General features: G+C 32.8%; 1 protein-coding gene and 1 long non-coding RNA gene across 3 annotated transcripts in view; one reads left to right on the top strand and one right to left on the bottom strand.

Annotated features, from left to right (window-relative positions):
- Positions 1-22,294, top strand: part of LOC118200065 (uncharacterized) — a 418,146-nt gene that overhangs the window by 140,976 nt on the left and 254,876 nt on the right. For both annotated transcript variants that reach the window (XR_015042275.1, XR_015042274.1), the window contains exon 3: positions 2,940-3,090. This is a non-coding gene — a long non-coding RNA (uncharacterized LOC118200065). The remainder of the gene's footprint in view (positions 1-2,939; positions 3,091-22,294) is intronic.
- On the bottom strand, positions 1,874-20,582 carry LOC118200063 (uncharacterized). Its single transcript, XM_035371987.2, has 5 exons — positions 20,434-20,582; positions 14,161-14,557; positions 9,595-9,927; positions 6,715-6,863; positions 1,874-2,279 (listed from the first exon to the last, which is right to left on the bottom strand). Exons 1-5 carry the CDS (start codon positions 20,474-20,476, stop codon positions 2,068-2,070), a joined length of 1,134 nt encoding a protein of 377 aa, XP_035227878.1. The 5' UTR covers positions 20,477-20,582; the 3' UTR covers positions 1,874-2,067.

Below are 22,294 nucleotides of genomic sequence, written 5' to 3' on the forward strand. Positions count from 1 at the left end.
TTACAAATGTCAAGAATAATATATTGGTAAATCCCGCAATAGGCCGATTGCCTCTTACCCGAAGTTAAGACATAAGACATCGGTGGCCGCCGATAACATCGCGGCAAAAACATCGCGGACGAAAACGTCGCGGAGAAAACAAGGCAAGGCGAAAACGTCGTGCTACAAAACATCGCAAAGAGAAAACATCGCAGTTCTAAAACATCGTGGTACAAAACATCGTCGTCGAAAATAAAGCGGTTCAAAAACTTCGCAGTTTAAAAACATCGCCGTCGAAAATATCGCGGTAAAAAATAAAGTATCTACAAATCATCGCATGACGATAACATCGCAGACATGCTTTTTTCAGGCTTTAATAACTGTAAATGGATATTCCCATAATGATTCGTGAGCGCAAGATGTAAAGAAGGATAATTTTTACTTTCATATTTTTTATTAAATATTAAATTTTTGCTGAGAAAATAAGAAGGAAACTTAAGCATAGAAAATTAATGCAACTTATAGCACTTAATAGAATTTTAAACCGACATAGTTAACTAACAAAGACCATTAATAAATCATTTTTTATAAAGTTTTTACTGGTAATTTTTCATGAAAAGTATAATCTATTAAGTTGCATTTAATTTTCTATGCTTAAGTTTCCTTCTTATTTTTTTCAGCAAAAATTTATTAGTTAATAAAAAAATGTGAAAGTAAAAATTATCCTTCCTTACATCACTTGCGCTCACAAATCATTATGGGAATATCCATTTACAGTTATTAAAGCCTGAAAAAAGCATGTCTGCGATGTTATCGTCATGCGATGATTTGTAGATACTTTATTTTTTACCGCGATATTTTCGACGGCGATGTTTTTTATCGTTGACGTTTATGATGACGTTTAAACTGCGAAGTTTTTGAACCGCTTTATTTTCGACGACGATGTTTTGTACCACGATGTTTTAGAACTGCGATGTTTTCTCTTTGCGATGTTTTCTCCCACGATGTTTTGTAGCACGACGTTTTCGCCTTGCGTTGTTTTCTCCGCGACGTTTTCGTCCGCGATATTTTTGGCTGTTACCAAGACATCTCAATTCGTTAGTCAGTTAGTTGTTGTTTTAAGAGTTTGTTTAGAAAACTGCTCTTGTTCACTGTAGCGAATTCGCGGATTAGCTTTCTCTAGCTGTTTTGAATTAAGTTCTGTTGAACGTTTGAATAGTTAAAAGACTACTGTGAGATATTGTAATACTGTACGAATACCTGATGGAATTTCAGCATTTTGTTTTATTTGTTGTAATAATAATAAATTTTGTTCATTTTTCACTGGACTTGTGCATTCAATTCATAACGAACCCGTACGCACGCAACAATATGTAACTTATGAAGTCATTACAGCACTAAATAAATGTCTATAATCACAGTCAATGCAACCAGGAAAAGTATGAAATCGGTTATATGTAACGTGAAATATTCTCATGTGCAATAGGTTGCATTTTTAAGAATAATTTGTCTTTTCATAACTGCGTTAAAAGAAATGGAACTGTTTCTTTAAAGTTTATTGATTAGTTGAGTGATATATCACAAATTGTGTTAATATTTCATGTTTCCAGCATTAAGAATTTAGAAAATTATTACAAAACTTCAAATTATTTTAAAATTATCATCTGTAGATATTTTAAATCACGGACTGTTAACTTAAGAAAATGCTGTAGAATGTTGAGAAACACCAGATTTCATTTCGAATTTGTTTAAGTAATATTTGATATCTTTAAGGTAATGTTTCATTATTGTTTATAGTGCTATCATTCTCTCCACAAATACAAATACTGTTGTTGTGCTGTTTTGTAAAAAATTTGAAATAAAGCAAGTAATTAATTCACACTTACAAAGAATATTAAATTTCAAAATAAATTTTATTACAGGCATGATATAATATTAATCACGAAAAGATGTGACACCACTTTTCATTTATTTATTATTATTAACAAAGAGAAAACATCGCCCATTTTTGGTGTTACTTTAATTGAAAATAGAAATCAAACAGAACTGAGATGTGAGAGGTGATACAGATAAAACTCAGTTTAAGCATTAACTTAAGAATGAAGACACAGTAGCTTCGATTTTTTTTCTCGTTCCTATATTACCGTCTTCGTCACATCGCTCTATTAAAAAACGAGATGCTTTTCTCAGTAAGGAATTTTCGTAATCTTCAGGAGTAGCACACGTTCCTTGTAATACCACATTTATGTGGAATGTACTGTTGATCCATCTGATATCACAGTCACAGTGAATTGGATTTTCTGTGGTTAAAAAAATACGTAAGTACTTTTATTTCATTACTTATAAACGACAGATATTATTTATTGAATGTTTCCAAATTTCATTCTTCTGAAAAGTAAAAAATAAACTGTTCGGTAGTCTATAGATAAGGTAATTATAATTCAAAGAAATAAGGTCTAGATAATTGTGTATATTTCACATATTAACATTACATAGTTAACAAATTATTCTTTAGCACACTTTAGTTCATTTCTTAATATTTGCATGGCATTTGAATAAAATAACTTTAAAAAAATAACTTTTAAATAACTTAATTTAATTAAATAACTTTAAAATAAACATTTCTTTACTGCTTGAAAGTAAATATTTTTGTTTTTTGATTTCTCTTTAAGATATTATTAATGATGATATAACTTGGTTCGCCTGTAGTCAGCAGACTGGCTCTAACTTGACCATATTGAATTTCAAAATATCTCTATGAGAATTTGCAGCTGGACGTTACTCATGCTTTTAGGTTTGTCAAAGTTTTTCCGCCACAGTTCATTGAGATATCAGTATTTTATTACAGTTAAAGAAATGTTGAAGTACTTGAAAAGTTAAATTTTTGATATCTTTATTAATTAGATTCGTTATAGTTGACATAAATTGACTATTAATGGCTCTTTTGTTTTTTTTATCAGACGTTCTATCTCGGTTCAGAAATGGATTGAGTTCATCATCATGACTGGCTGAAGAGACTAAATGGTGTCACCAACACAAGTGGCTGAAGGGACTAAATGGTGTCACCAACAACTCTGTGAGATCTGTGCATGATGGATTTAAATCACAACGGTATTTATGATTTCATTTACCCATTCATACAGGTAACAGACTCATCACTGTTGTCGTGACTTATCTCCCTTGTCTGGCAGTAATTCCAGATCAAATTCATGAATTTTGTCGTAGACAGGAGGTAATGGGGTGTTTGTGGTTAGCTCAGGCTTTGGGCACCTTGTATGAGACAATATGAAATTGCCCAACTCTGTTCCAGTTCTGAAGGAGAATGACACAAGGGAAAAAGAATACTACGTGAGAACACAGGTATACTACGCAGGTACCATAGCGAACTGAAAATGTCTGGCGGTATCATCACTTACCGTTTGCGTAAGTTGTACCGTATTAATATTGGTTCGTAGTAACTTCTTGATATCCACGTAATCTTATTTTGTTCCTGGGCCATCAGTGCTATGCTCATTCACTTAATTTAAGGAACTAATAGGCTATTAGCAATTCATTTACGTCAAATTAATTACCTTCTTAATGAATTAAAAAAAAAGCGCTTAAAATGTCCGAAATGGTTCATATTCTAACGATCACCCAAAATGTCTCTTTTAAAGTTTAATGTGGTTTATCAATAGAGATTATCGATAGAGATCGCCCAGGTGGAACAGCAATGCCTTTTATAGCATAGAGAAATATGCACTTAGACTAACATGGAAACGTTATACATCTTCTTTAGGTTTAATCCTAGTATCCGGTGCACACGGGATTTGGCTACTTTTGGCGAATTAATGATGAGCAGTAAAAACGGGACATATACGATGAGTAGTAAACAGAAATTTTCTTTGAATATAACTATACACTATAGTGTATACTATGTATATAGTGTATAGTATTTATATAGACGTTCTTTGGATCATGTTTGGTGTTGGCGATAATTTTCAAAATCGCGCCAAGGCTGCACCGTATACTAGGATTTTACCCTTCTTTATATTTAAAAATGAAAAAAAAAAAAAAAAAAAAAAAACGTAATGTTATTCTATCAAAATATTTCATGTTTTGGTACTTTTCCGTTTCGCCGGCGCAAAGTTCGCCAAGCAGACTTTGTTGGCGACAACATACAGTATACACATAAAAAATGTTAACGAATGTTAGTTCTAAGAATTTTTTATTTTCAAGCCATAAACATTTTAATATGGTTTAAAATTTTGTAAAAAGACATTAATTTAAGAATTTACTATGCTATCATGGTACAACATCTTGATTCGCCAGTTCGTATCCCGTGACCCCAAGTGATCTCATTTCACGTAAACTACGCTACAAAAATCTGATTCTCTCAGTAATTACCTACATTAATTTCAAGTTAAAGCTTAATTTGGAATACAAGTTTGAATGCAAGAATTATTTCAATTCGTACGAAAAGCTTACTCAGAAATTATGTAAAACCGCAGTGCTTTATTTCATTAATGCGTTCTCATTAGAATAGATGAATTTAACTCTTGATTTTGCCTTTTTCTATATTTTCGCTTTCAGGTGAGCGGTGTGATTGCATTCTAATTAATTACCGCGACTTGTTTTAGGGCATAAAATTTAACTATCTTGTAAAAATTCTATGTAATTGTATGCCAGTATTGAAAGAAACAATCAATCTGATAAGAAATGGTAGCGACTTGTTTTGAAAATGAGGCGTAAAAGGTTACCAGCGAAGATACATTATTGGCGTTGTACCATTATTGGCGACTTTATCGTTTGCGCCGGCAAAACGGAAAAGTACCCATGTTTTTAATTAGATACATCAATAATTAAATGCATTTTTATCTACATCGAACAGATAAATAATTAAAAAAATATTCTTAAGAACTGCATTAATTGCTTTTAAATAAGTTAGTTTATTAATTAATAACAGACAGATTGAATAAGAAAGAACAATATCTTAAGTTTTTTTGAATAGCAACAGACTCCAATGTAAAGTGAAACAACTCAAAATCGTGTTTTCGGACTAATAGCCATTTTGAGCTAAAAACTAACTACTCCATTGTGTTTTTGAGAACATTCGTACTTAAATTCATGCAGTACATGTATTCTTTCCCATTCTTACAATGATTTACAAATTCAAAGATGTTTTAAGGCTTTTTGAATCACTTTTTTGTATTTTCAGATACTAAGCACATTTTGATCTGAGCACTAAGCACATTTTGATCATTTCAGATACATTTTGATCTCGACAAGTAATTAAAGTTTTCTGCAAGCCGAGCAAAAATTTCTAATTACTGAAGATGTTAATTTTTCTGTATTATAGAATCCACAGCTAACATACTTGCCATTCGTGATTTTACAGCTGACATTTTAAAAATTATGTTTGGGAGTTGCGTTTGTGTCTTGATTCCAGACGTTTCCTGAAATTATCGCCCCGCGTCTATCATAGTAATGTATGGTACAACTCTGATATACGCCCTAATTTCACTAAATGTGGGGATATGTGTTTTGCGCTGGTTTTTGGCGCGATTGCATGTTGTATGGCAACCCTGTTGATGTTGAAAAATCTTTCGCTGGAGCTCGTTGGTTCGCGTCATGCTCCGTGTCTGAGAAGATAGGGGGGAAAGATAAAATGTTGGAAGTTGTTGAATTGAAGTTCGGCAAAAGGAAATATCATCGTGGTCATCCTGTTGAGGGGCTGTGGGTATTTGGAGGTGTGGAAAGAGGGTCTGAGAGATTATTTTTAGTGGCTGTGCATGATAGAAGTAGGGATTTGTGATTATTTGTTATTTTATTTATTTGTGAACCATAGTATGAATTTTCTGGATAGTGTGTCTGGCTGTCATATAAATACGATAGTGATTACGTGGCGCATGTTAAAGGCGGTATGAAATTGGTATTTCTGCTGTTCGAAAAAGCATTAATTCATTGTAAGTGCATTTTATTCTTGTTCTTATTTTGTAGAATGTTATGTTCATTGTTTTTTTAGTATGAATTTCTGTCGTTATTGTTGTTTTTAAAAATTATTTGAAATTTATTTTAGTTTAATTTGTTGATTAGTGCGTAGCGTATAGATTGCAAAGTTGAAACAGAACGCTGTGTACATGGTATTCTTTGAAATTTATTGTTGTTATGTTAATTTATTAAAGCGAGGTGTCTGTAGATTCGTTTGTTGCCTAGAGTTAGCAATTCATAGATGTTTTTTGAAGTTAAAACATATTGCTGTGTACATGGTATTCTTTGTATTGAAGCGAGGTGTGCGTAGTTCGTAGATTCGTTCGTTGCCTAGATTGTGCCATTCGTAGATGTTTTTTGAAGTTAAAATATATCGCTGTGTACATGGAGTCTTGTCAAATATTTTTGGTTAGAAACTTTACGTTTTTGCTATCTAAATTTTTTGTTTTTGTTTCGGATTTGTAGCTTAAATTGTGTGTTGAAAACGTGGTTTTTGCATGTGCGAAAACGGCGTTTTTGGAGACATTTTAGGCTTAAAGTTCGAAATGTAGACAAAAAAATTAGATAGTAATATGGTAGCGTGGAGTTTCTCGCCAAAAATGTTTGGCGAGAAACTCCACGCTACAAATCAAAATGTTTGGCGAGAAATTTGGCGATTTGAGCGCGTATATCAGAATAGTTCCTAATTTTTAAAGATTTCTGGAGATCAAAAATTCTGCGATGGATAAAAAATTGTTAATTATGAAACAAGAGACAAATAATTACCTCTGAGATCTATAAATTTTAGAGCCGGTTTTACATCCTTCCAGTCGGCCTCTTTCAGTTCAACAATGTCATTGGCTTCTGCAATTAATGTCTTCAATTGTGGTAGGTTTTTGAAAAACTGCTGTCCTATCGTTTTAATCACATTCCAGCTGTGATTTTAAAATAAAGACATGAAAATGTTAAGTTGCAGTGCTAGTACTGTTACATGTAAAGCAAATAATTAAGATACTTAATAAAGATACATGTAATAGGCATCGAGATTAACGTATTTTTGAAGTTTGACAATATTTTGGATTAATAATTTTTGGCACAATTTTTTTTTCCTTTCTTCAACTCTACAGTTTACAGAAATTTTAAAATCTTCGAAAACACATATTTTTTTTTATTTTTTATTTTTGACGGTTATATTTTTGCATTTAATAGATTAAATGATTTCAAGTACTAAGTACAAAATCTTAGAATGCTGAGAACAACAAAAAAATTACAAAATTCCTTTGAAACAATTTTTTAAAAGTTTTGCAGATAATTGAGTTTTAATTTAAATCCTATCAGAAAGTTGTGGAAATTTAAAAACAGCACATATTTTAAAAAGAGGAGTTTAATATCAACTGTAGTCTTTATTGGAACATTCGCCGCATTATCGCTGCCTTTCTGAACATAAGTTCCAGTTGCATTGATTGAATGCCAAACCAGGTTTACTTTACTAAAAGATTTGCTCTTGTATGACGTCACTGACCTCTAGTCTGCTCAAAAGCAACTTCTCCATTAGTCCTTCTGTGTCTTTGTTTCTTCCAACTGCAAATTAGTCACGTCAGCCTTGGGAAGAGCCTAACCTTGCCAAAGATCTGGGCGGCCTGTTTAAGTGATTTGCAGGTTTAACTGTAGTGTAGCCGACCTTATGTTTAGTTTCGGGTTAGAATATTATTTTGCAAATATGTGAAAATTTTACTGCAGAAAAGAGTCTCATCTTTTAGGATGTCAAGTTATCGTTTTAGTTGGAGTCCTAGGCCACTAAGAGTGATTTAATAAACTTTTATATTGGGCTTTAATTTTCTATTTATTTTGTGTTTGCAGTTAAGTAGTTTGGGCGATAAATCACAACAGGATAAGATAATTCTATTATTACATTAATACATCTACTTTAAGATGATTTTAAAAATTTTATAGGTTGTAATTGAAAAGTTTCTTCAAAAAAATTATAAAAATTATTTAAAAATGTAAATTTTAAAAATAAAGATTCATTTCAAATAAAAAATTTTGAAATGTGAAAGAAAGAATAAAAAAAGGTTAATATTAAAAGAGATATTAATAAATACAGTCAAAAGTCGTCAATTCGGACACCCATAATCGGGAATGATCTATAATCCGGACCTCAAAGCTACAAACTTTCTGCGCATGCGTCGCGTTGACGCATGCGCGTAAGACCTTTACGGCTGCGAATACGCGTGTGCGCGTGCGCAAAATACGTTTACGAATGCGCGTTTAATGTATAACGGACGGTATAAGCTAAGTTAAAATTATCTAATTCAGTTAATGTTGCAGATTGCGTTGTTCCTTAATCTTCGAATAGGATTCAGCTTATTATTTTTTGCAGACTGTTAGAGCAATTTTATAAAAGTAAGCTTGAACTTTCGATTATGTCAAATAGAATTTCTGATATATATTTACTAATATGTAAAGGATCTACAAAGCGAAAGTATGTTTCGAAGTCCATTAAACAAAAAGTGGAATTGTTGCAAAAAATGGATAAAGGTATATCCTTTGTTTATCTAAACTTAGAATATAAATAATTCTAAGTTTAATAAAACTTAGAATCTAAAAGTTAGATATAGAACTATCTAACATTTGTTTATCTAAACTTTGTTTATCTTTAACGCCGCGGCGCGCAATGAATTGGAAGTTGATCTGTCAGCACTATCCTTATCTTCAGGGCAGATGTTTTTATTTTATTTGGCTTATAATTCCTTACTAAATATAGTATTTCATCTCGATGTACTCCGTCTTTGATATGATTTAAATCAAATTCCTTGTCATAATTCGCTTCCGATAGCGAATAAAGTGACAGAGGTTATTGAAAACGAAAAAATTTCGATTGACAAATTAGTCGGTATTCTCGACACAGCAATTATAGGACTTAACAGCGAAACTTTGTAACTGAACAAGAAATTATGTCTGTTTATAGAATTAAAGAGAATGTATTATCACATAAAAAACGAAGCAACTTAAACAACTTACATTGAAAGAAATGTTTAATAAAGTAAACAAATAAATATTAAGCTTTTTTTTTGTGTAAATTTTGATACCCTTTAGATCATAATTGTTCTTTATTTCATAAATTACGGTTTCATATTTTTAATTTTATAATTTCTGCATGCCATCTTACCAGATTTAAACTGATGATCTATAATTCGGAAAAATCGATAATCCAGAATCGCCGAAGTCCTGACGAGTCCGGATTAACGACTTTTGACTGTATATACATAATTGAATTAACATGGAGGAGCTAAAATTTTGAGAGCGAATTTTTAAAAAACTAATCGTGCGAGTTTCACAAAATTTGGCAGTCTGGCATGATTTGAGTTTTAGAATCGAAATATGGAAAAACATTTGCATGTCATTTCAGAAAAAGTGCGATTTTGTGTCAAAATACCTATATTAGAACAATGCTATATATAAATCTAATACATATCCTAAGTCGCGCTTTCGAGACTTTAGAAACGCAAGCTGAATTTCATCAATCGGCCCGATAGAACGGGAGATATAAACCTGTTCCCTTTTTTTTTTTTGCAGTGTACATAGTAAGCATTTTATTAACATCTGAAAATTTGTATCATTTATTAACATTTTTAAAAGACGGAGAGCTTGTAAAAAGAATCTTACCTCACATCGAGAAATTCTAAATTCATTTCGAATGCAAACAGAGCATCCAGTTTATCGATCTGATTATGAGACAGATCAAGTGACTTGAGTTTTTTAAGATTCTTAAAGACTGTTGAATCCACTTTTGTTATAGCATTTCTTGATACGTTCAAAACAACAAGATCCCTCATAGGCATTGGAAAGAGATCGAGACCGATTTGAGTTATCTGACTGTTAATGAAGTGAAAGCTCTGCAACTTCTTCATGCAACCAGTCCATGAATATTTATTTCCTTTTCCTGTTTCGCATAGTGTACATATTTTTTCTCCCTCTGTGCTGTTTGACACGGTGAATCTAGAACGAAACGTATTTAAAAACATTATACTTGTAATAAAGACATTTTAGTCAATTATAGAATTCAAAAATATTCACAGTTATTTTCTTCTTTTCTATATTACAGAAAGCAGAGTGATAAAACAATAGAGGCAAGGTAAAGAAGTTGCAAAGGCGCAATAGTGCTGCCTTAAAGGCGGGTAACGAGTATATTTATCTCATGCAAGTGGACACATAAAGCCAATCATTGAAAATATAGCAGAAAAAAGCTAGTTCGAGAAAAATACCTGATCTGGACACCACATGACTTCCTTGAACGGTCTATTAAATTATGCCTATTTTTTGTTGCACTTCATTTTCCTCGGATTTCATTAGACATATATTTCTAATTCAACAATTCAATTCTAACTACGCGGCAAGGCAAAAATAAAATACATGAAAACTCAAAGCATTTTCATTCAAAATTACCAAATACAGAAAAACCTAAAACACCAAATAGTTTTAAAAAATTTTGGAATAGAAATTAGAGCTTCTGCGCAAAGAAAAGCAATTCGGTCGGTGGGCAGGAAGAAAAAGTTGTCGCTGCACAAAACTAGAAGTCAACTGCTTATTTACAAAGCCTACAGATTGTTTCTACTGCTGTTTGCTCCGATTGGTTGAAACAGGAAACGTAGGGTTACAGAACCTAGTGCTTGGCGACTTTTGGTTCATCGCCTTTAGAATTTGTATTTAAGCGTGGTGTACCAAAATTTGAGTATAGCTGACCGGCGAAAACGCACCTCAACGGTAACGAGCGCGGAAAAAGTTCTCAGACTTCTAGATCGCCGGTTCTATGCCCGTTCGTAGCTTTCATAAACTCTGCTCTACACGGTTTTTTTTAAATTTTTTATGTTAACTTTATTGAATGACTTCGTCATTATTTGTTTGGGTACGGTGTTAAAAATTAAACGTCTTTATTAGTCCAAAGGGATTTGAATCCCGAAGGACTATTAGTTTCGTTTTGGCATTTTGCGTCGGACGGATAAATGTCGGTTCACTTTTCAAACTGTTGCCATAAAATGTTATAGTCCTGCATTATATTTGAAGAAATTAAATAATGAAAATCTGCGTAAATGTATGTATATTTCTCACATTGTCATAAAATAACGGTACATAGAGTCATCGAATTTTGAATAACGTAATCCTCCAACGAATATGAGCATGTGGAAGACCCAATTTGAAATTTGAAATTTGTTTTATGATCGATTTCCTATTTTTTAAAACTTTGACGAATTTTTGATTAACAAACTCAAGGATTTCAAAGCGAGCAATGGCAACGTTGTGCAGAAAAAACATTTTTATCTCCAGCGCGTGAGTCTCTGTATCGGAAATTCTAAAGATATGCTCGTTTTAAAACTATTTTGCGATATTGCTGTTGCACTGGATCTTATGGTTTAAGTGCGAGGAACATGATATTTAATAAAGAAAGGTAACACACAAAATGTTAAAAAACGCCCCTTTGGACGTAATTTAAAATCTGAAACATTTCAGTTTTTTTTTCCTCTATTTTTGTTAATTTTTCTTATTTTTATTTACTGGTTTGTACTCTTTGTAGTAGGTACCAGTAGCAAAATTATGATCCAAGGTCCCGAAAAGCGTTTCAATAGAAATAGCGCATAATGGGATAAAATATTATTTTAGTTATACTTACTTTTCATAATTTAGGTAAAAGATAGGTATCCGACGCCCTTAAATGTTTACTGAATGTTTTCATTTGGTTTATTTTTTAATATTCCTTTATTTGTATAAATTAATGCGCTATGGAAATTTACACAACAGGCTCTTTCTAACAGAAATGACGAAAAAGTACACGTGCCATTTCCATGTAAAAACCTTTACTTGCAAAACAATTATCGTACTTTAAATAGTTTAAATTCAAATTCAAATAAACTATTAATAAGATTAGTAGGTTATTTAAAATATATTCCACACAATTCCTCTTAGCTTTCATTCATAAAATAAAAAAATTATCGAATGAAATGAACGCTGTTTCCATTTGTTTGGCGTTAATTACCACGCCTACAGGGCGATAACTCGCCATTCCAAATATGACCGCCAAGTAGATGTTTCATCCAATGAGAGCAGACCTTAGAGAAATGGTCTGTAGGCTTTGTGAATATGCAAGTCAACTTACTATTCCACTGGACAAAAAGACATCGAAGTTGGTGCACCAAATGACTTAATTCCCTATTCTACTAATAGTTTTAAATGTACAAAAATGGCGGCCTTGCTTGGCTTAACTCGCCACTTAAACTTTTAAGTTGTTGATAATTCTATAACTGCATGCGGATTGACTAAAGGCATGAAAACCTTTACCGGAACATAAGAACAACCTAATTCAATCACTTTAAAGTAAAAGATGCCCAATTTTCCAACTTATAAGAATAGAAAAACTCAGCTGACCGAGTCAGGTAACAAAGTCAGAATATGTATATACGTTTGATGAGGCCGATTATAACAAACACGGGAGCTGTACAAAATGCAGGTTGTAACACATTCATATACAAGATTTCAACGTTCTACAGCTGCTCGTTTTTGAGCTATGCGAGATACATATATATGTACCTACGTACAGACGTCACAAAAAAAACCTTTTTACTTCCTTGTACGAAGTGAAAAGGAAGTATTGTAATCGCGAAAAGTTTCAGGCAGCATATTTCAACGGAAATATCCATTTTGACCGCTATCGATTGCAATTTAACGATGTTTTTCCATGACATATGTACGTAAGGACAGAATAAAAGACTCTTTTACTGCAAAAAAATCGTAAAACTGCTTTAAAATGAATTCCGAAGAGAATTTTTCGCGGTGTCTGTACATACGTACGTACGTATCTCGCATAACTCAAAAACGAGTAGCCTCAAAACGTTTAAATTTTGTATATAGGACTACTATAACATGTAGATGTGCACCTTGTACTTTGGTTGCAAACGGCCGCGCCAAAAGTATATAAATATATTTATATATATATATCCACTCTGTTACCCGGCTCAGTGAGCTCAGTTTCTTTACTCTTAAATGTTTGTAAATTGTACATTTTTTTCTTTAAAAATGATTGAATTATATTGTTTTTAACTTCCGGTTAAGGATTTTATGCCTTTAGTAAATCTGTCTGCAATATTTTTAGAATTATCAGCAATTTTAAAATTGTTTAATTGCCGCTAAGCCTGTTTTTAATGGCGGCCATTGATGTTTACATTTGTAACAGGAGACTAGTGGATTTGTTGCCAATCTAGAGAGACTAACTAAGCTTTGCAACAACAAAGATAACGCCTTCATTTAGTATTGCGAATTAAACCATGCTTAATCCTTTCTGGAATTTTTTCGAGGAAATAATTGTTTAAGATTTACTTCATAATTTTTAATATAGATATTTTGAGTCTTTATGCATTTTTGCCTTGTCGCGAAGTGAGAAGTGAATTAATTGAATGAGAAATACTGAATCGTCTCTGAAAAACTGTTTCTTTTTGTTTTGTTTGCTTAATTTCTTTCGTGCATCATTCTAGATTTATTATAGCATTTGAATAGAACATGTGGCAACGATTAGATAATTCTTCAAATGATATAAATTTTGTACATTCTGCGTTATAATATGAACGAAATATAACGCCGTTAAGTGAACCTAGCGCCAGAGTGTCGCTATAGTAAACAAATAGAGCGAATTTTAAAGAGTGCATTTATTCTATTGTGGTTTATGTGCTATCGACGAAGTAGATATAATTCAGTCCAATAAGTGTAAACAAAATGCAAAAAAAAAAAAAAAAAAAAAAAAAAAAAAAATGCGTATAATTTTATATTCCGCACAAGGAATTCATGTGATGTACACATCAGATTTCTTAAATTTTGCTTTATTAAATTTGCTTGTTTAAATTTTTGGAAATTTTTTACTTTTCAACTCGTCCGCCCTTATAAGTATACTAATATTGTTAACGATCAAAACATCTAACAGCTTGTTTTAATGTTGCATAGGCGTAAAAAATGTACCACATCGGACTTTAGCCTTTAAGGTAAATATTGCATTGTAAGAATATGATTAATTTTGAGAGCTAATTTATGAACACATATATGCATTTACATCTCTGCAGCAAGCAAATATTTTAATATGTTGCTTCATATTAAAGGACGAAAGTGTTGACATTAAAAATATGATATTTATGAAGTATTAAAATACATTAACATATAAAACTTTCAATTCAGTTTAATTATTTGCCTTACCTGGTTGTAACACTATTGCTACACGTAAGCATCGGACTGCAAGCAAAGCAAGCTGCTAAAGTACTATCGACGATATCAATCTCCTTTATCTTGAGCGTAGTCAGCCAATTTTTTGGAAGAACCTTGTTGTGCTCCTCTCCCAACATATGAGCATCCCAAAAGGAATCGAACAAATAAAACTGATCGATTTTAAGTGATTTCAAAAAGAGAAAAATCGGTGCAAAGGATTCCGTGCTTCGCAGTCTATGGCAGGATACTATGGTATGATATAAATTCTTTCCTACACGAGTATTAAAACAAGTACAAGGATAAATATTCTCTCTTGGAGGACATAAGGAACCACCGAGAACTCCTGAGGTGAGTGCAGCGAAGACCACAAAAAGGCAGATCATATTGACTGTAAATATAAAAAAGCTAATTAGACATATCGGTGAGAACATTTCTGTCTGATAACATGGATTCATATATTATGAAGATAATTCTGACAATTGGAAAAATAGGAATATAAAGAGTCAGATGTTGTTTTGATAATATTGTAGGGTTTATATTTATTTTAACTAACATTTATTTTAAGCTATCTTTCCTGTCAAGCCTTTACTTTCCCCTAGAATTGCCAATGCCAGAGTATGTAAATCGTAGTAGAACGCGCAGTCTATTCAACTTTTAGCAGAAGTAAGTTGAGTTTAAATAGAAGGGAAACGAGTTTGTATGTGTGCTTCTTGAATCGCGAGCGTGAAGGTTGCTAGGTAGAAATTTATGAACCGCGCGTTTTGGCCTGTGTGCCTATTTCGGCAGTTCGTTGAATCTTCAACTGCTTAATCAGTAAGCTTGCTGAATCTCAGCTGTATCTTAGAACGCGGTTAAGTTAGTTACGATTTTAGAGCCTCGTAGGTAGTGATCTCATTATTTATTCATCCTGTCATTTATTTTTAGTTTCACATTTCTGTTTTGTTAAACCGCCGGGTCGGCGTAGTTTGTGAGCGTCAAGTGAACGCAGCTGTTATTTCTAAAGTGGAATAAAAAGGGGATTTAAACCCTTCTTACGAGTTTGTGTAATTTACAGTTCATAGCAGTCACTACCACTGTCGCTGATAATACTTATGATAAAATAAAGTGAGATAATAGAAATTAAAATCTATTAAAAATAGTTATGCAATCTACAACCAGTATAATTCAAAACTGATGAGCAATTGAATGAGAGCATGAATATTGCAAAGCTACAGGGGTTGGACAAAAATATGGAAAGACCATTAAAAAAACATGTTTCTTTACTTAATATGGTGTAGGAAACCCGTTGGCATCCAAAACAGCTTGCAGTCTTCTCGGAATGGATAAATACAGTTCCTGTATGTTTGCCAAGGGAATATTATACCATTCTTCCTGCAAAACGGTGGCAAGTTCAGATGACGTTGTTGGCGGTGGATAACGAGAACGCACTTTCCGTTCCAATATAGACCACAAAGGTTCGATAATATTCAGGTCTGGTGACTGTGGTGGCCAGGGGAGATGGGACAACTCATCCTCGTGCTCAGAAAACCAGTCCTGGACAATGTGAGCTGTGTGAACAGGGGCTTTGTCGTCTTGGAAGACACCATCACCATCGGGGAACAAAGTTTGTACCATGGGATGAACATGATCGGCCAAAATGTTCACATAAGTCATGGCAGTCATGTGCCCTGACACAGTTATCATGGGGCTAGCAGAGAACCACGATATGGCTGCCCAAACCACAACAGAAGCCCCGCCATGTTTCACTCTTGGCAACAAGCAGTCTGTATTATAGGCTTGAGATGGCGTTCTCCAGACGTAAACTCGGCCAGAAGTGGGAAACAATGTGAAAGAAGACTCGTCAGACCATATTACTCGCTTCCACTGCTCTATAGTCCAGGCTTTATGACTTGAATACCACCTTTTCCTGTTACGGGCATTAGCATCACTGATGAGTGGCTTCTCAATTGCAGCACGGCCAGCAATTCCCTGTTTATGAAGCTCCCTTCTAATTGTTTTGGTACTCACAGGGTTCGGTAACACAACATTCATTTCAGCAGTAACTTTTGCAGCTGTGGTCTTCTTATTTTTCGTCACAATTGCCCTTAATGATCGTCTATCACAATCACTCAGGACACACTTTCGTCCGCGCTGTGATTTAGCAGATGATGTTTTTCCGCTTTTCAAATATGCGGAATAAATCTTCGATACAGTACCTCTTGAAACACCTCGGCTACCTTGCTTACGGAAGCACCTACCATACGTGCTTCAACAATTTGCCCACGTTCGGAGTCTGTTAACTCTGACATAATGCAATGACAACCTCACATAACAGTACTCCGACAACAACTGCACTGTTTAGCACATTTACGAAGTTGTATAGGTGGCGTCAGTAGTCAAAAACGCCAGCGCCAACTACATATTTCATTAAAATCAATCTTTCTTTTCAAACATGCATTTCACAAGGTGTTTCCATATTTTTGTCCATCCACTGTACGTGATGTTCATACGGTATAATCAGGCTTCTCTATCAGTTCTATCATTGCAAAATGATTTAAATAATGATAAGTTAAAAGCGGAGAGATTTATAATCGCCTTTAACTAATATTATGAAATGAAAATCAGTTTAGTTATATTAGGACTGAATGTTTCCCAAACAGCTCACACACACATAGAGATCTGAGTTTCGAATGAATGCGTGCTCATGTTTTTTAATGCTCAACAAAAGGAAAACTATATATTACTCTAAAATATTTATACATTATCAGTTTTAATAGTTAGCCTGTTATTAACCAATTGAACTCCCGGAATCGAAATATTCTAAACATAAATCAAACTCATATACATTTAGAACAAGTAGAGAATGTAGTTAGCTTGAGTGAACATGTCATCTGAAACAGAACAAAGGAATAATAAAAGAATTATTAATTTTTTTTATTCTAATGAAATTATTCGAACCTCATCCATTTAATTTCAATTAATATTTTCTGTTTGAATTATTACCTTTTATTATTTTTGTTTTACTGTTGTTATTTTAACTCATTAGTAAACAGTTAAGCCTTTAATGTAAATCTACATTTTTATACATTCCTCTGGTTTATAAATTTTAATACTTTCATTACGCGATAACAGTATTACAACTTCTGAACAAAGTTTCGTCGTTGCATTCGCAATCTTTGCTCTATTTACAACAACACATATAAAGTGCACGTATTGTTTAATCTTAGAGATTTACAGTTTTAATATTTTAACATTTATACAGTGGAGATTTATTCAATTTACCTAACAGTTAATTTTATTTTGGAGCAACCTTTTTTATGGCTGTTCTTGATTTGAAGTCATACTTTCTTGCCAAAATGTAAATGATCTAGCGCGCCTTAATTCAAATGAGGTAGAATGAAGTTAGTATTTAAGGGAAAGGTTTGAAGGGTGAATTTATAGCATGTTCTGCCTGCTGGAAGGCCACGTTACGATCACTGATTTACTAGCGATTAGACATCTGTGGCGTCGAACGCTTCTTGCCATTAGACTTTCTTACGTAAGTGGACTTTTGTGAATTTAGAACCCACCTGCGTCTTAATTTACCTCTGAGCTGTTAGGCTAAATTTAATCCATTTAATTTTAAGGGGGATGTATACCTCAGAAACCGAGATTTTGGTCATAAAACTCCTTTTTTTTTTCTTACGTTCGATAAAAGTCTTATTTCTCATGTTTCCAAAATTGTTTGAATTTTGTTCCTACGTTCATTTAACCGGAGTTATGATACTTTATTTGACACCTTGTCCTCGAAAGGCATACCAGAATTGTACAAGGCGTAAATATTTAAAAGGCCGAATTGGTTGTATAAGAGTTCTTTACTTTTATTTTTGGGGCTTTAAATTTTATTTAATTGCATTTTAAAGACCAAAACTATTTTTATGATGGCAACGAAACAAAGTTCTAGCAAATTTTCAAGCTGTGTGTTATGAATTCACTAACGCATTTTCCATCGTGTTTTGATTCTGTGTTTACATTGCTGATAAGTGTTTTTATTATTTATTACTGAGTAATATTCATTAATTTTTATAGGTATAGATAGATATTGTTATAGATATTGGTTACTACACTGGAAACAAGTATGAAAGGTTTGATGTTAACCGTATCGACAATGCAAAACGACATTCCCTGATTTCGCTTTAAAAAGCAGAGAAAATTTTTAAGAGCTGCGAGAAAGAAAAAAAAAATGTAAATTCTGAGAAACAAGAGGGCATTAGTTATAAAATCAGAGGAATTTTAAGTTTACAAACTGATTAAAAGTAGCCTATAATACTTTTGCAGAAGTTCATATAATGATGTATAATTCTTATTCTTTAAATGTACTTACTAGATATGATATGATAAAACATTAATGGGTAACACGATGAACTAAACAAAAATCAAGAAAATTAAATTTTTGTAACTGAGTCCAGAATGTAGGACATTTTGAAAAATCTTATTGTTTTGAAGAGTCATCATGCTACAATTATTGTCACACTGTGCTGTAACGTCAGTACATCCGTGTCGGGTGAAAGAAAGACAGGTTGTCTTTTAAATTATTTATTTGATAAACTAAAATAGATTTCTTGATTAAAACATAAAAATAAACTGATCATTTCAGTTCTAAATCATACAATATCCGCTAACGCAGATTGGACGCAAAAAAGCGTCCTTTTTACTGTAGCTACAGCATAAAAAAAAAAAAAAAAAAAAACTATTGTTCTACATAAACCACTGAACGTTTATGTTATGTTCTAAACGTGGTTTAGAACGTAAAAGATGCGTAATGTCACCTCAGAATCACATGAAGAACTCTTACACAAAGATTTCACTCGTTTTGTTATTTGCGAAGAGAAACATAATTATTTTCTTGTGTCCGGAAACTCCCAGGGGGTTTTATCTGTAGTCCTGCTTTTTGCAGGTATCGTCCATTTCCTCCGCGAACAAACAGGAAGTTATAATTCAGCACCTGTGCCCGCGGGGTGCTAGTAGTTGTATCGTCACAGTGCAAACAATGCATTTTTCATATTATATTCAGTCGACCAAGTATGGATTGAAGGCACATTATACATTATACGAGTGTGGCACATTACACATTATGAATGTGAAGGCACATTACACGTTATACGAGTGCTTGAATTCTTTTAATGCGTTATCTCGTTTTTTCTTTTTCGTGTTTTAATGCTAACAAGAAACACAATATCTTTCAAAATTATGATTGAAATCTTATGCAATTTGGTATACATATTTAGAACACTTCATGTAAGGAGACTGACTATTTACTAATTGATAATTGGTAAATGCATTTTTTATAACGTTTTATATGTTAAACATGAATTTTAATGAGAAAATATACATTTTCTTTGTTATATTACACACTCTAGCTTAAAAAATTTTTTAAATAACTTCCTAACTTTAAAATAATAGTCTACCTTCTTGAGAATTTCATTGTGTTGGGTTTGCGTTTTACAAAATATGACAATATATTATACTTTTTTAACACAGTGTTTCTAATTTATTGTAAATATTGCTGTGTTTTTGTTTGTTTTCTTACTCTACTCCAAAAATACAACATTAATGGTCATTAAATAACTAAATAATAATATAAAGTAACTTTAAATATCGGTTCACTTTTCAAATTGTTGCCACCAAATATTATCGCCCTGTGCAATATTTAAAAAAATGGACAATGAGGAATCTGCATAAATGTATATATGTTTCTCGCATTGTGATAAAACAACGGTACCTAGAGCCACCCAGTTCTGAATAACGTAGTCCTCCATCGAATATGGGCATCTGGAAGCTCTAATTTGGAATTTTTTTTTATAATCGATTTCATATTTTCTAAAACTTTAAAGAATTTTTGATTAACAAATTCAACGATTTTAAAGCGAGCAATCACAAAACTGAACGGAAAAAAACATTGTTATCTCCATTATTATCCCGCTATACGAAGTCTTTAATTTCTAATGGACAGTAAATAAAACACTCCACAAAAATATCCTTGAAAAATTATACTTGTATATGCTGGTACCTTGATTGTTTTTTTTAAGTAAATTTAATACCTAAAATAAAATGCGAGAACTTTTTTTTTATCGAAAAGGCTTTTTTTTTTCCGTCCCTCGTAATTAATCTTTATGTTTAATCTTTTGCCTTTTCTGTAATTCATATTTTACTGGATATTGACTCCTTCTAAATTGAGAAGAGAAGTACCTGTTATTATTTTAAAACTGGCAAATCTTACCTACCAAGTTATAAAATCTTACGTACCTTTAGCTGTAGGCACAAAGAAAGCTGATGACTTGCTTCGCATGTTCGATAAAATGGGATAGTCATATACCGTATTTATAAGCTTTATTATCTGTACAAACAAACGTGTTTAGGTAGCACCCCTACTCAAGGACTATTGTTTCTGCTTATCGCAATAAAATTTTGTTATTTTATTATGGAAATAAGAAACAGAAGAAAAAAGTTACTAATCACAATCGAGATCTGCTCGAGAGAGGTACTTGATAGTACGAATTGCATAGTTACTGATTGATAAATCAGATGCAATATTATGATTGATAGTTCAGATACAATGATTTACAAATAACTAATTGATATGTAAGATGCAATGCTCTGTGCAATAACTGAAAGGTAGGTGAGATGCGATGCTCCTATTTTCGAATGGACAAGATTCCTCATGCTTTGATCATTCGTTGAAGAAAATTCTTATAATAATGTTTTCAGTAGGATCTAAAAATTCACGAACTGAGTTGTAAGTCTAGATTATAATACGAAATTTATCCTTCTTGCGAGTAAGACCCTTTCATAAAAATACATTTCTTAGCGCTTGAAAAAAACCTATAAGGTATATCACCCACTTTCTTGGCATTGGTGTGGTGGTCTGCACGCTCAACGCGTAATTGAGAGGTCTGTGGTTCGATTCCCAGCGAAGGCGTTTGCTCAATTTTCATCTTTCCTGCATACAAAAATTACCTAGTGTCTCTATAATGGCGCCCGAACTAAAAGAGTGTTGGATGATGATTCTCCTCACCTAGGATTTGGCGACTGGGTCCACTAAGAAAACCCAGTCGCCCTTTAAAAGGGGGAGTATGTAACGTATTTCTCCCCTAAACGTGTGATATGTTTAAGTCGTACTCTCTTTTGGCATACCTTCGTGGTGTAGTTGCCTGTACGCTCAGCGCGTAATTTAGAGGTCCGTGGTTCGAAGGTGTTTGCTCATTTTTCATCTTTCCTGCTTCCAAAAATTACCTAATGTCTCTACAAGCCTTTGGAGTATTTCTGAAATTTCTCCTTTAAAATAAGCTTCGGTCCAATGATTAGATGTCGTTATATCTAATACACATGCATCTTTATTACAAACATCGCAAACTGGTGCCATAAATGTATTTTGTTTTTAAATTGTCAAATATTAGAATATTGATGTCCCATCCACCAGCTCAGGAAACGACTAAGATTCATTTCAAGTAGAGTGAGCTCAGGTGAATGCGATAGCGTCAAAGAGCAAAAAATAATGTTGTCGTGAGATATTTCAAAATCATGTGTTTACAAACTCGATGCATATTCAGATCCTGTGACAGTATGCGGATGACTTGTGATTAAGCAACAGACATTGTTTTCTGAATCGTTTGTGTTCTGTTGACTCGTATAATCTCAGTAACGTGTGAAATGTTTAAGGGGACTCATACACCTTAAAACCCATAAGATGTTCGAATAGACGACTGTTGCAAGAATTGGGATAACTTATTTATTTTAAAAGCAATTACTACCAATTTTTTACAGCTGACTACATAATATAGCTGCTTTCTGAAATAGTCATCCGAAAGTTTGTGTTGCCACAAATATTTTAATAATTAAATTCGCTTTGTGACAACATTTTTCGTCATGTTTCCAACTTGCGCGCACAGTTTAAAACCTTCTGTTGCATAATTTAATTCCATATTTAATATATAGCTTTTATAACATTTGGAAACTACTGTGAACCTAAAATTCTAAAAATTTCATGTCAAATTTTTATTTTATTTTGAGTTCAGTTTATAAAATGTATTTTATTAACAAAATTTTTAATGTTTTCGTCCATAAAATTTTTCAATATTAAAATATTCATCAGATTTTTGGTTTAATT

This window comes from Stegodyphus dumicola, chromosome 7 (assembly GCF_044657685.1).
Source record: "Stegodyphus dumicola isolate Sdum_Otavi_A_Nest chromosome 7, ASM4465768v1".
NCBI lineage: Eukaryota > Metazoa > Arthropoda > Arachnida > Araneae > Eresidae > Stegodyphus > Stegodyphus dumicola.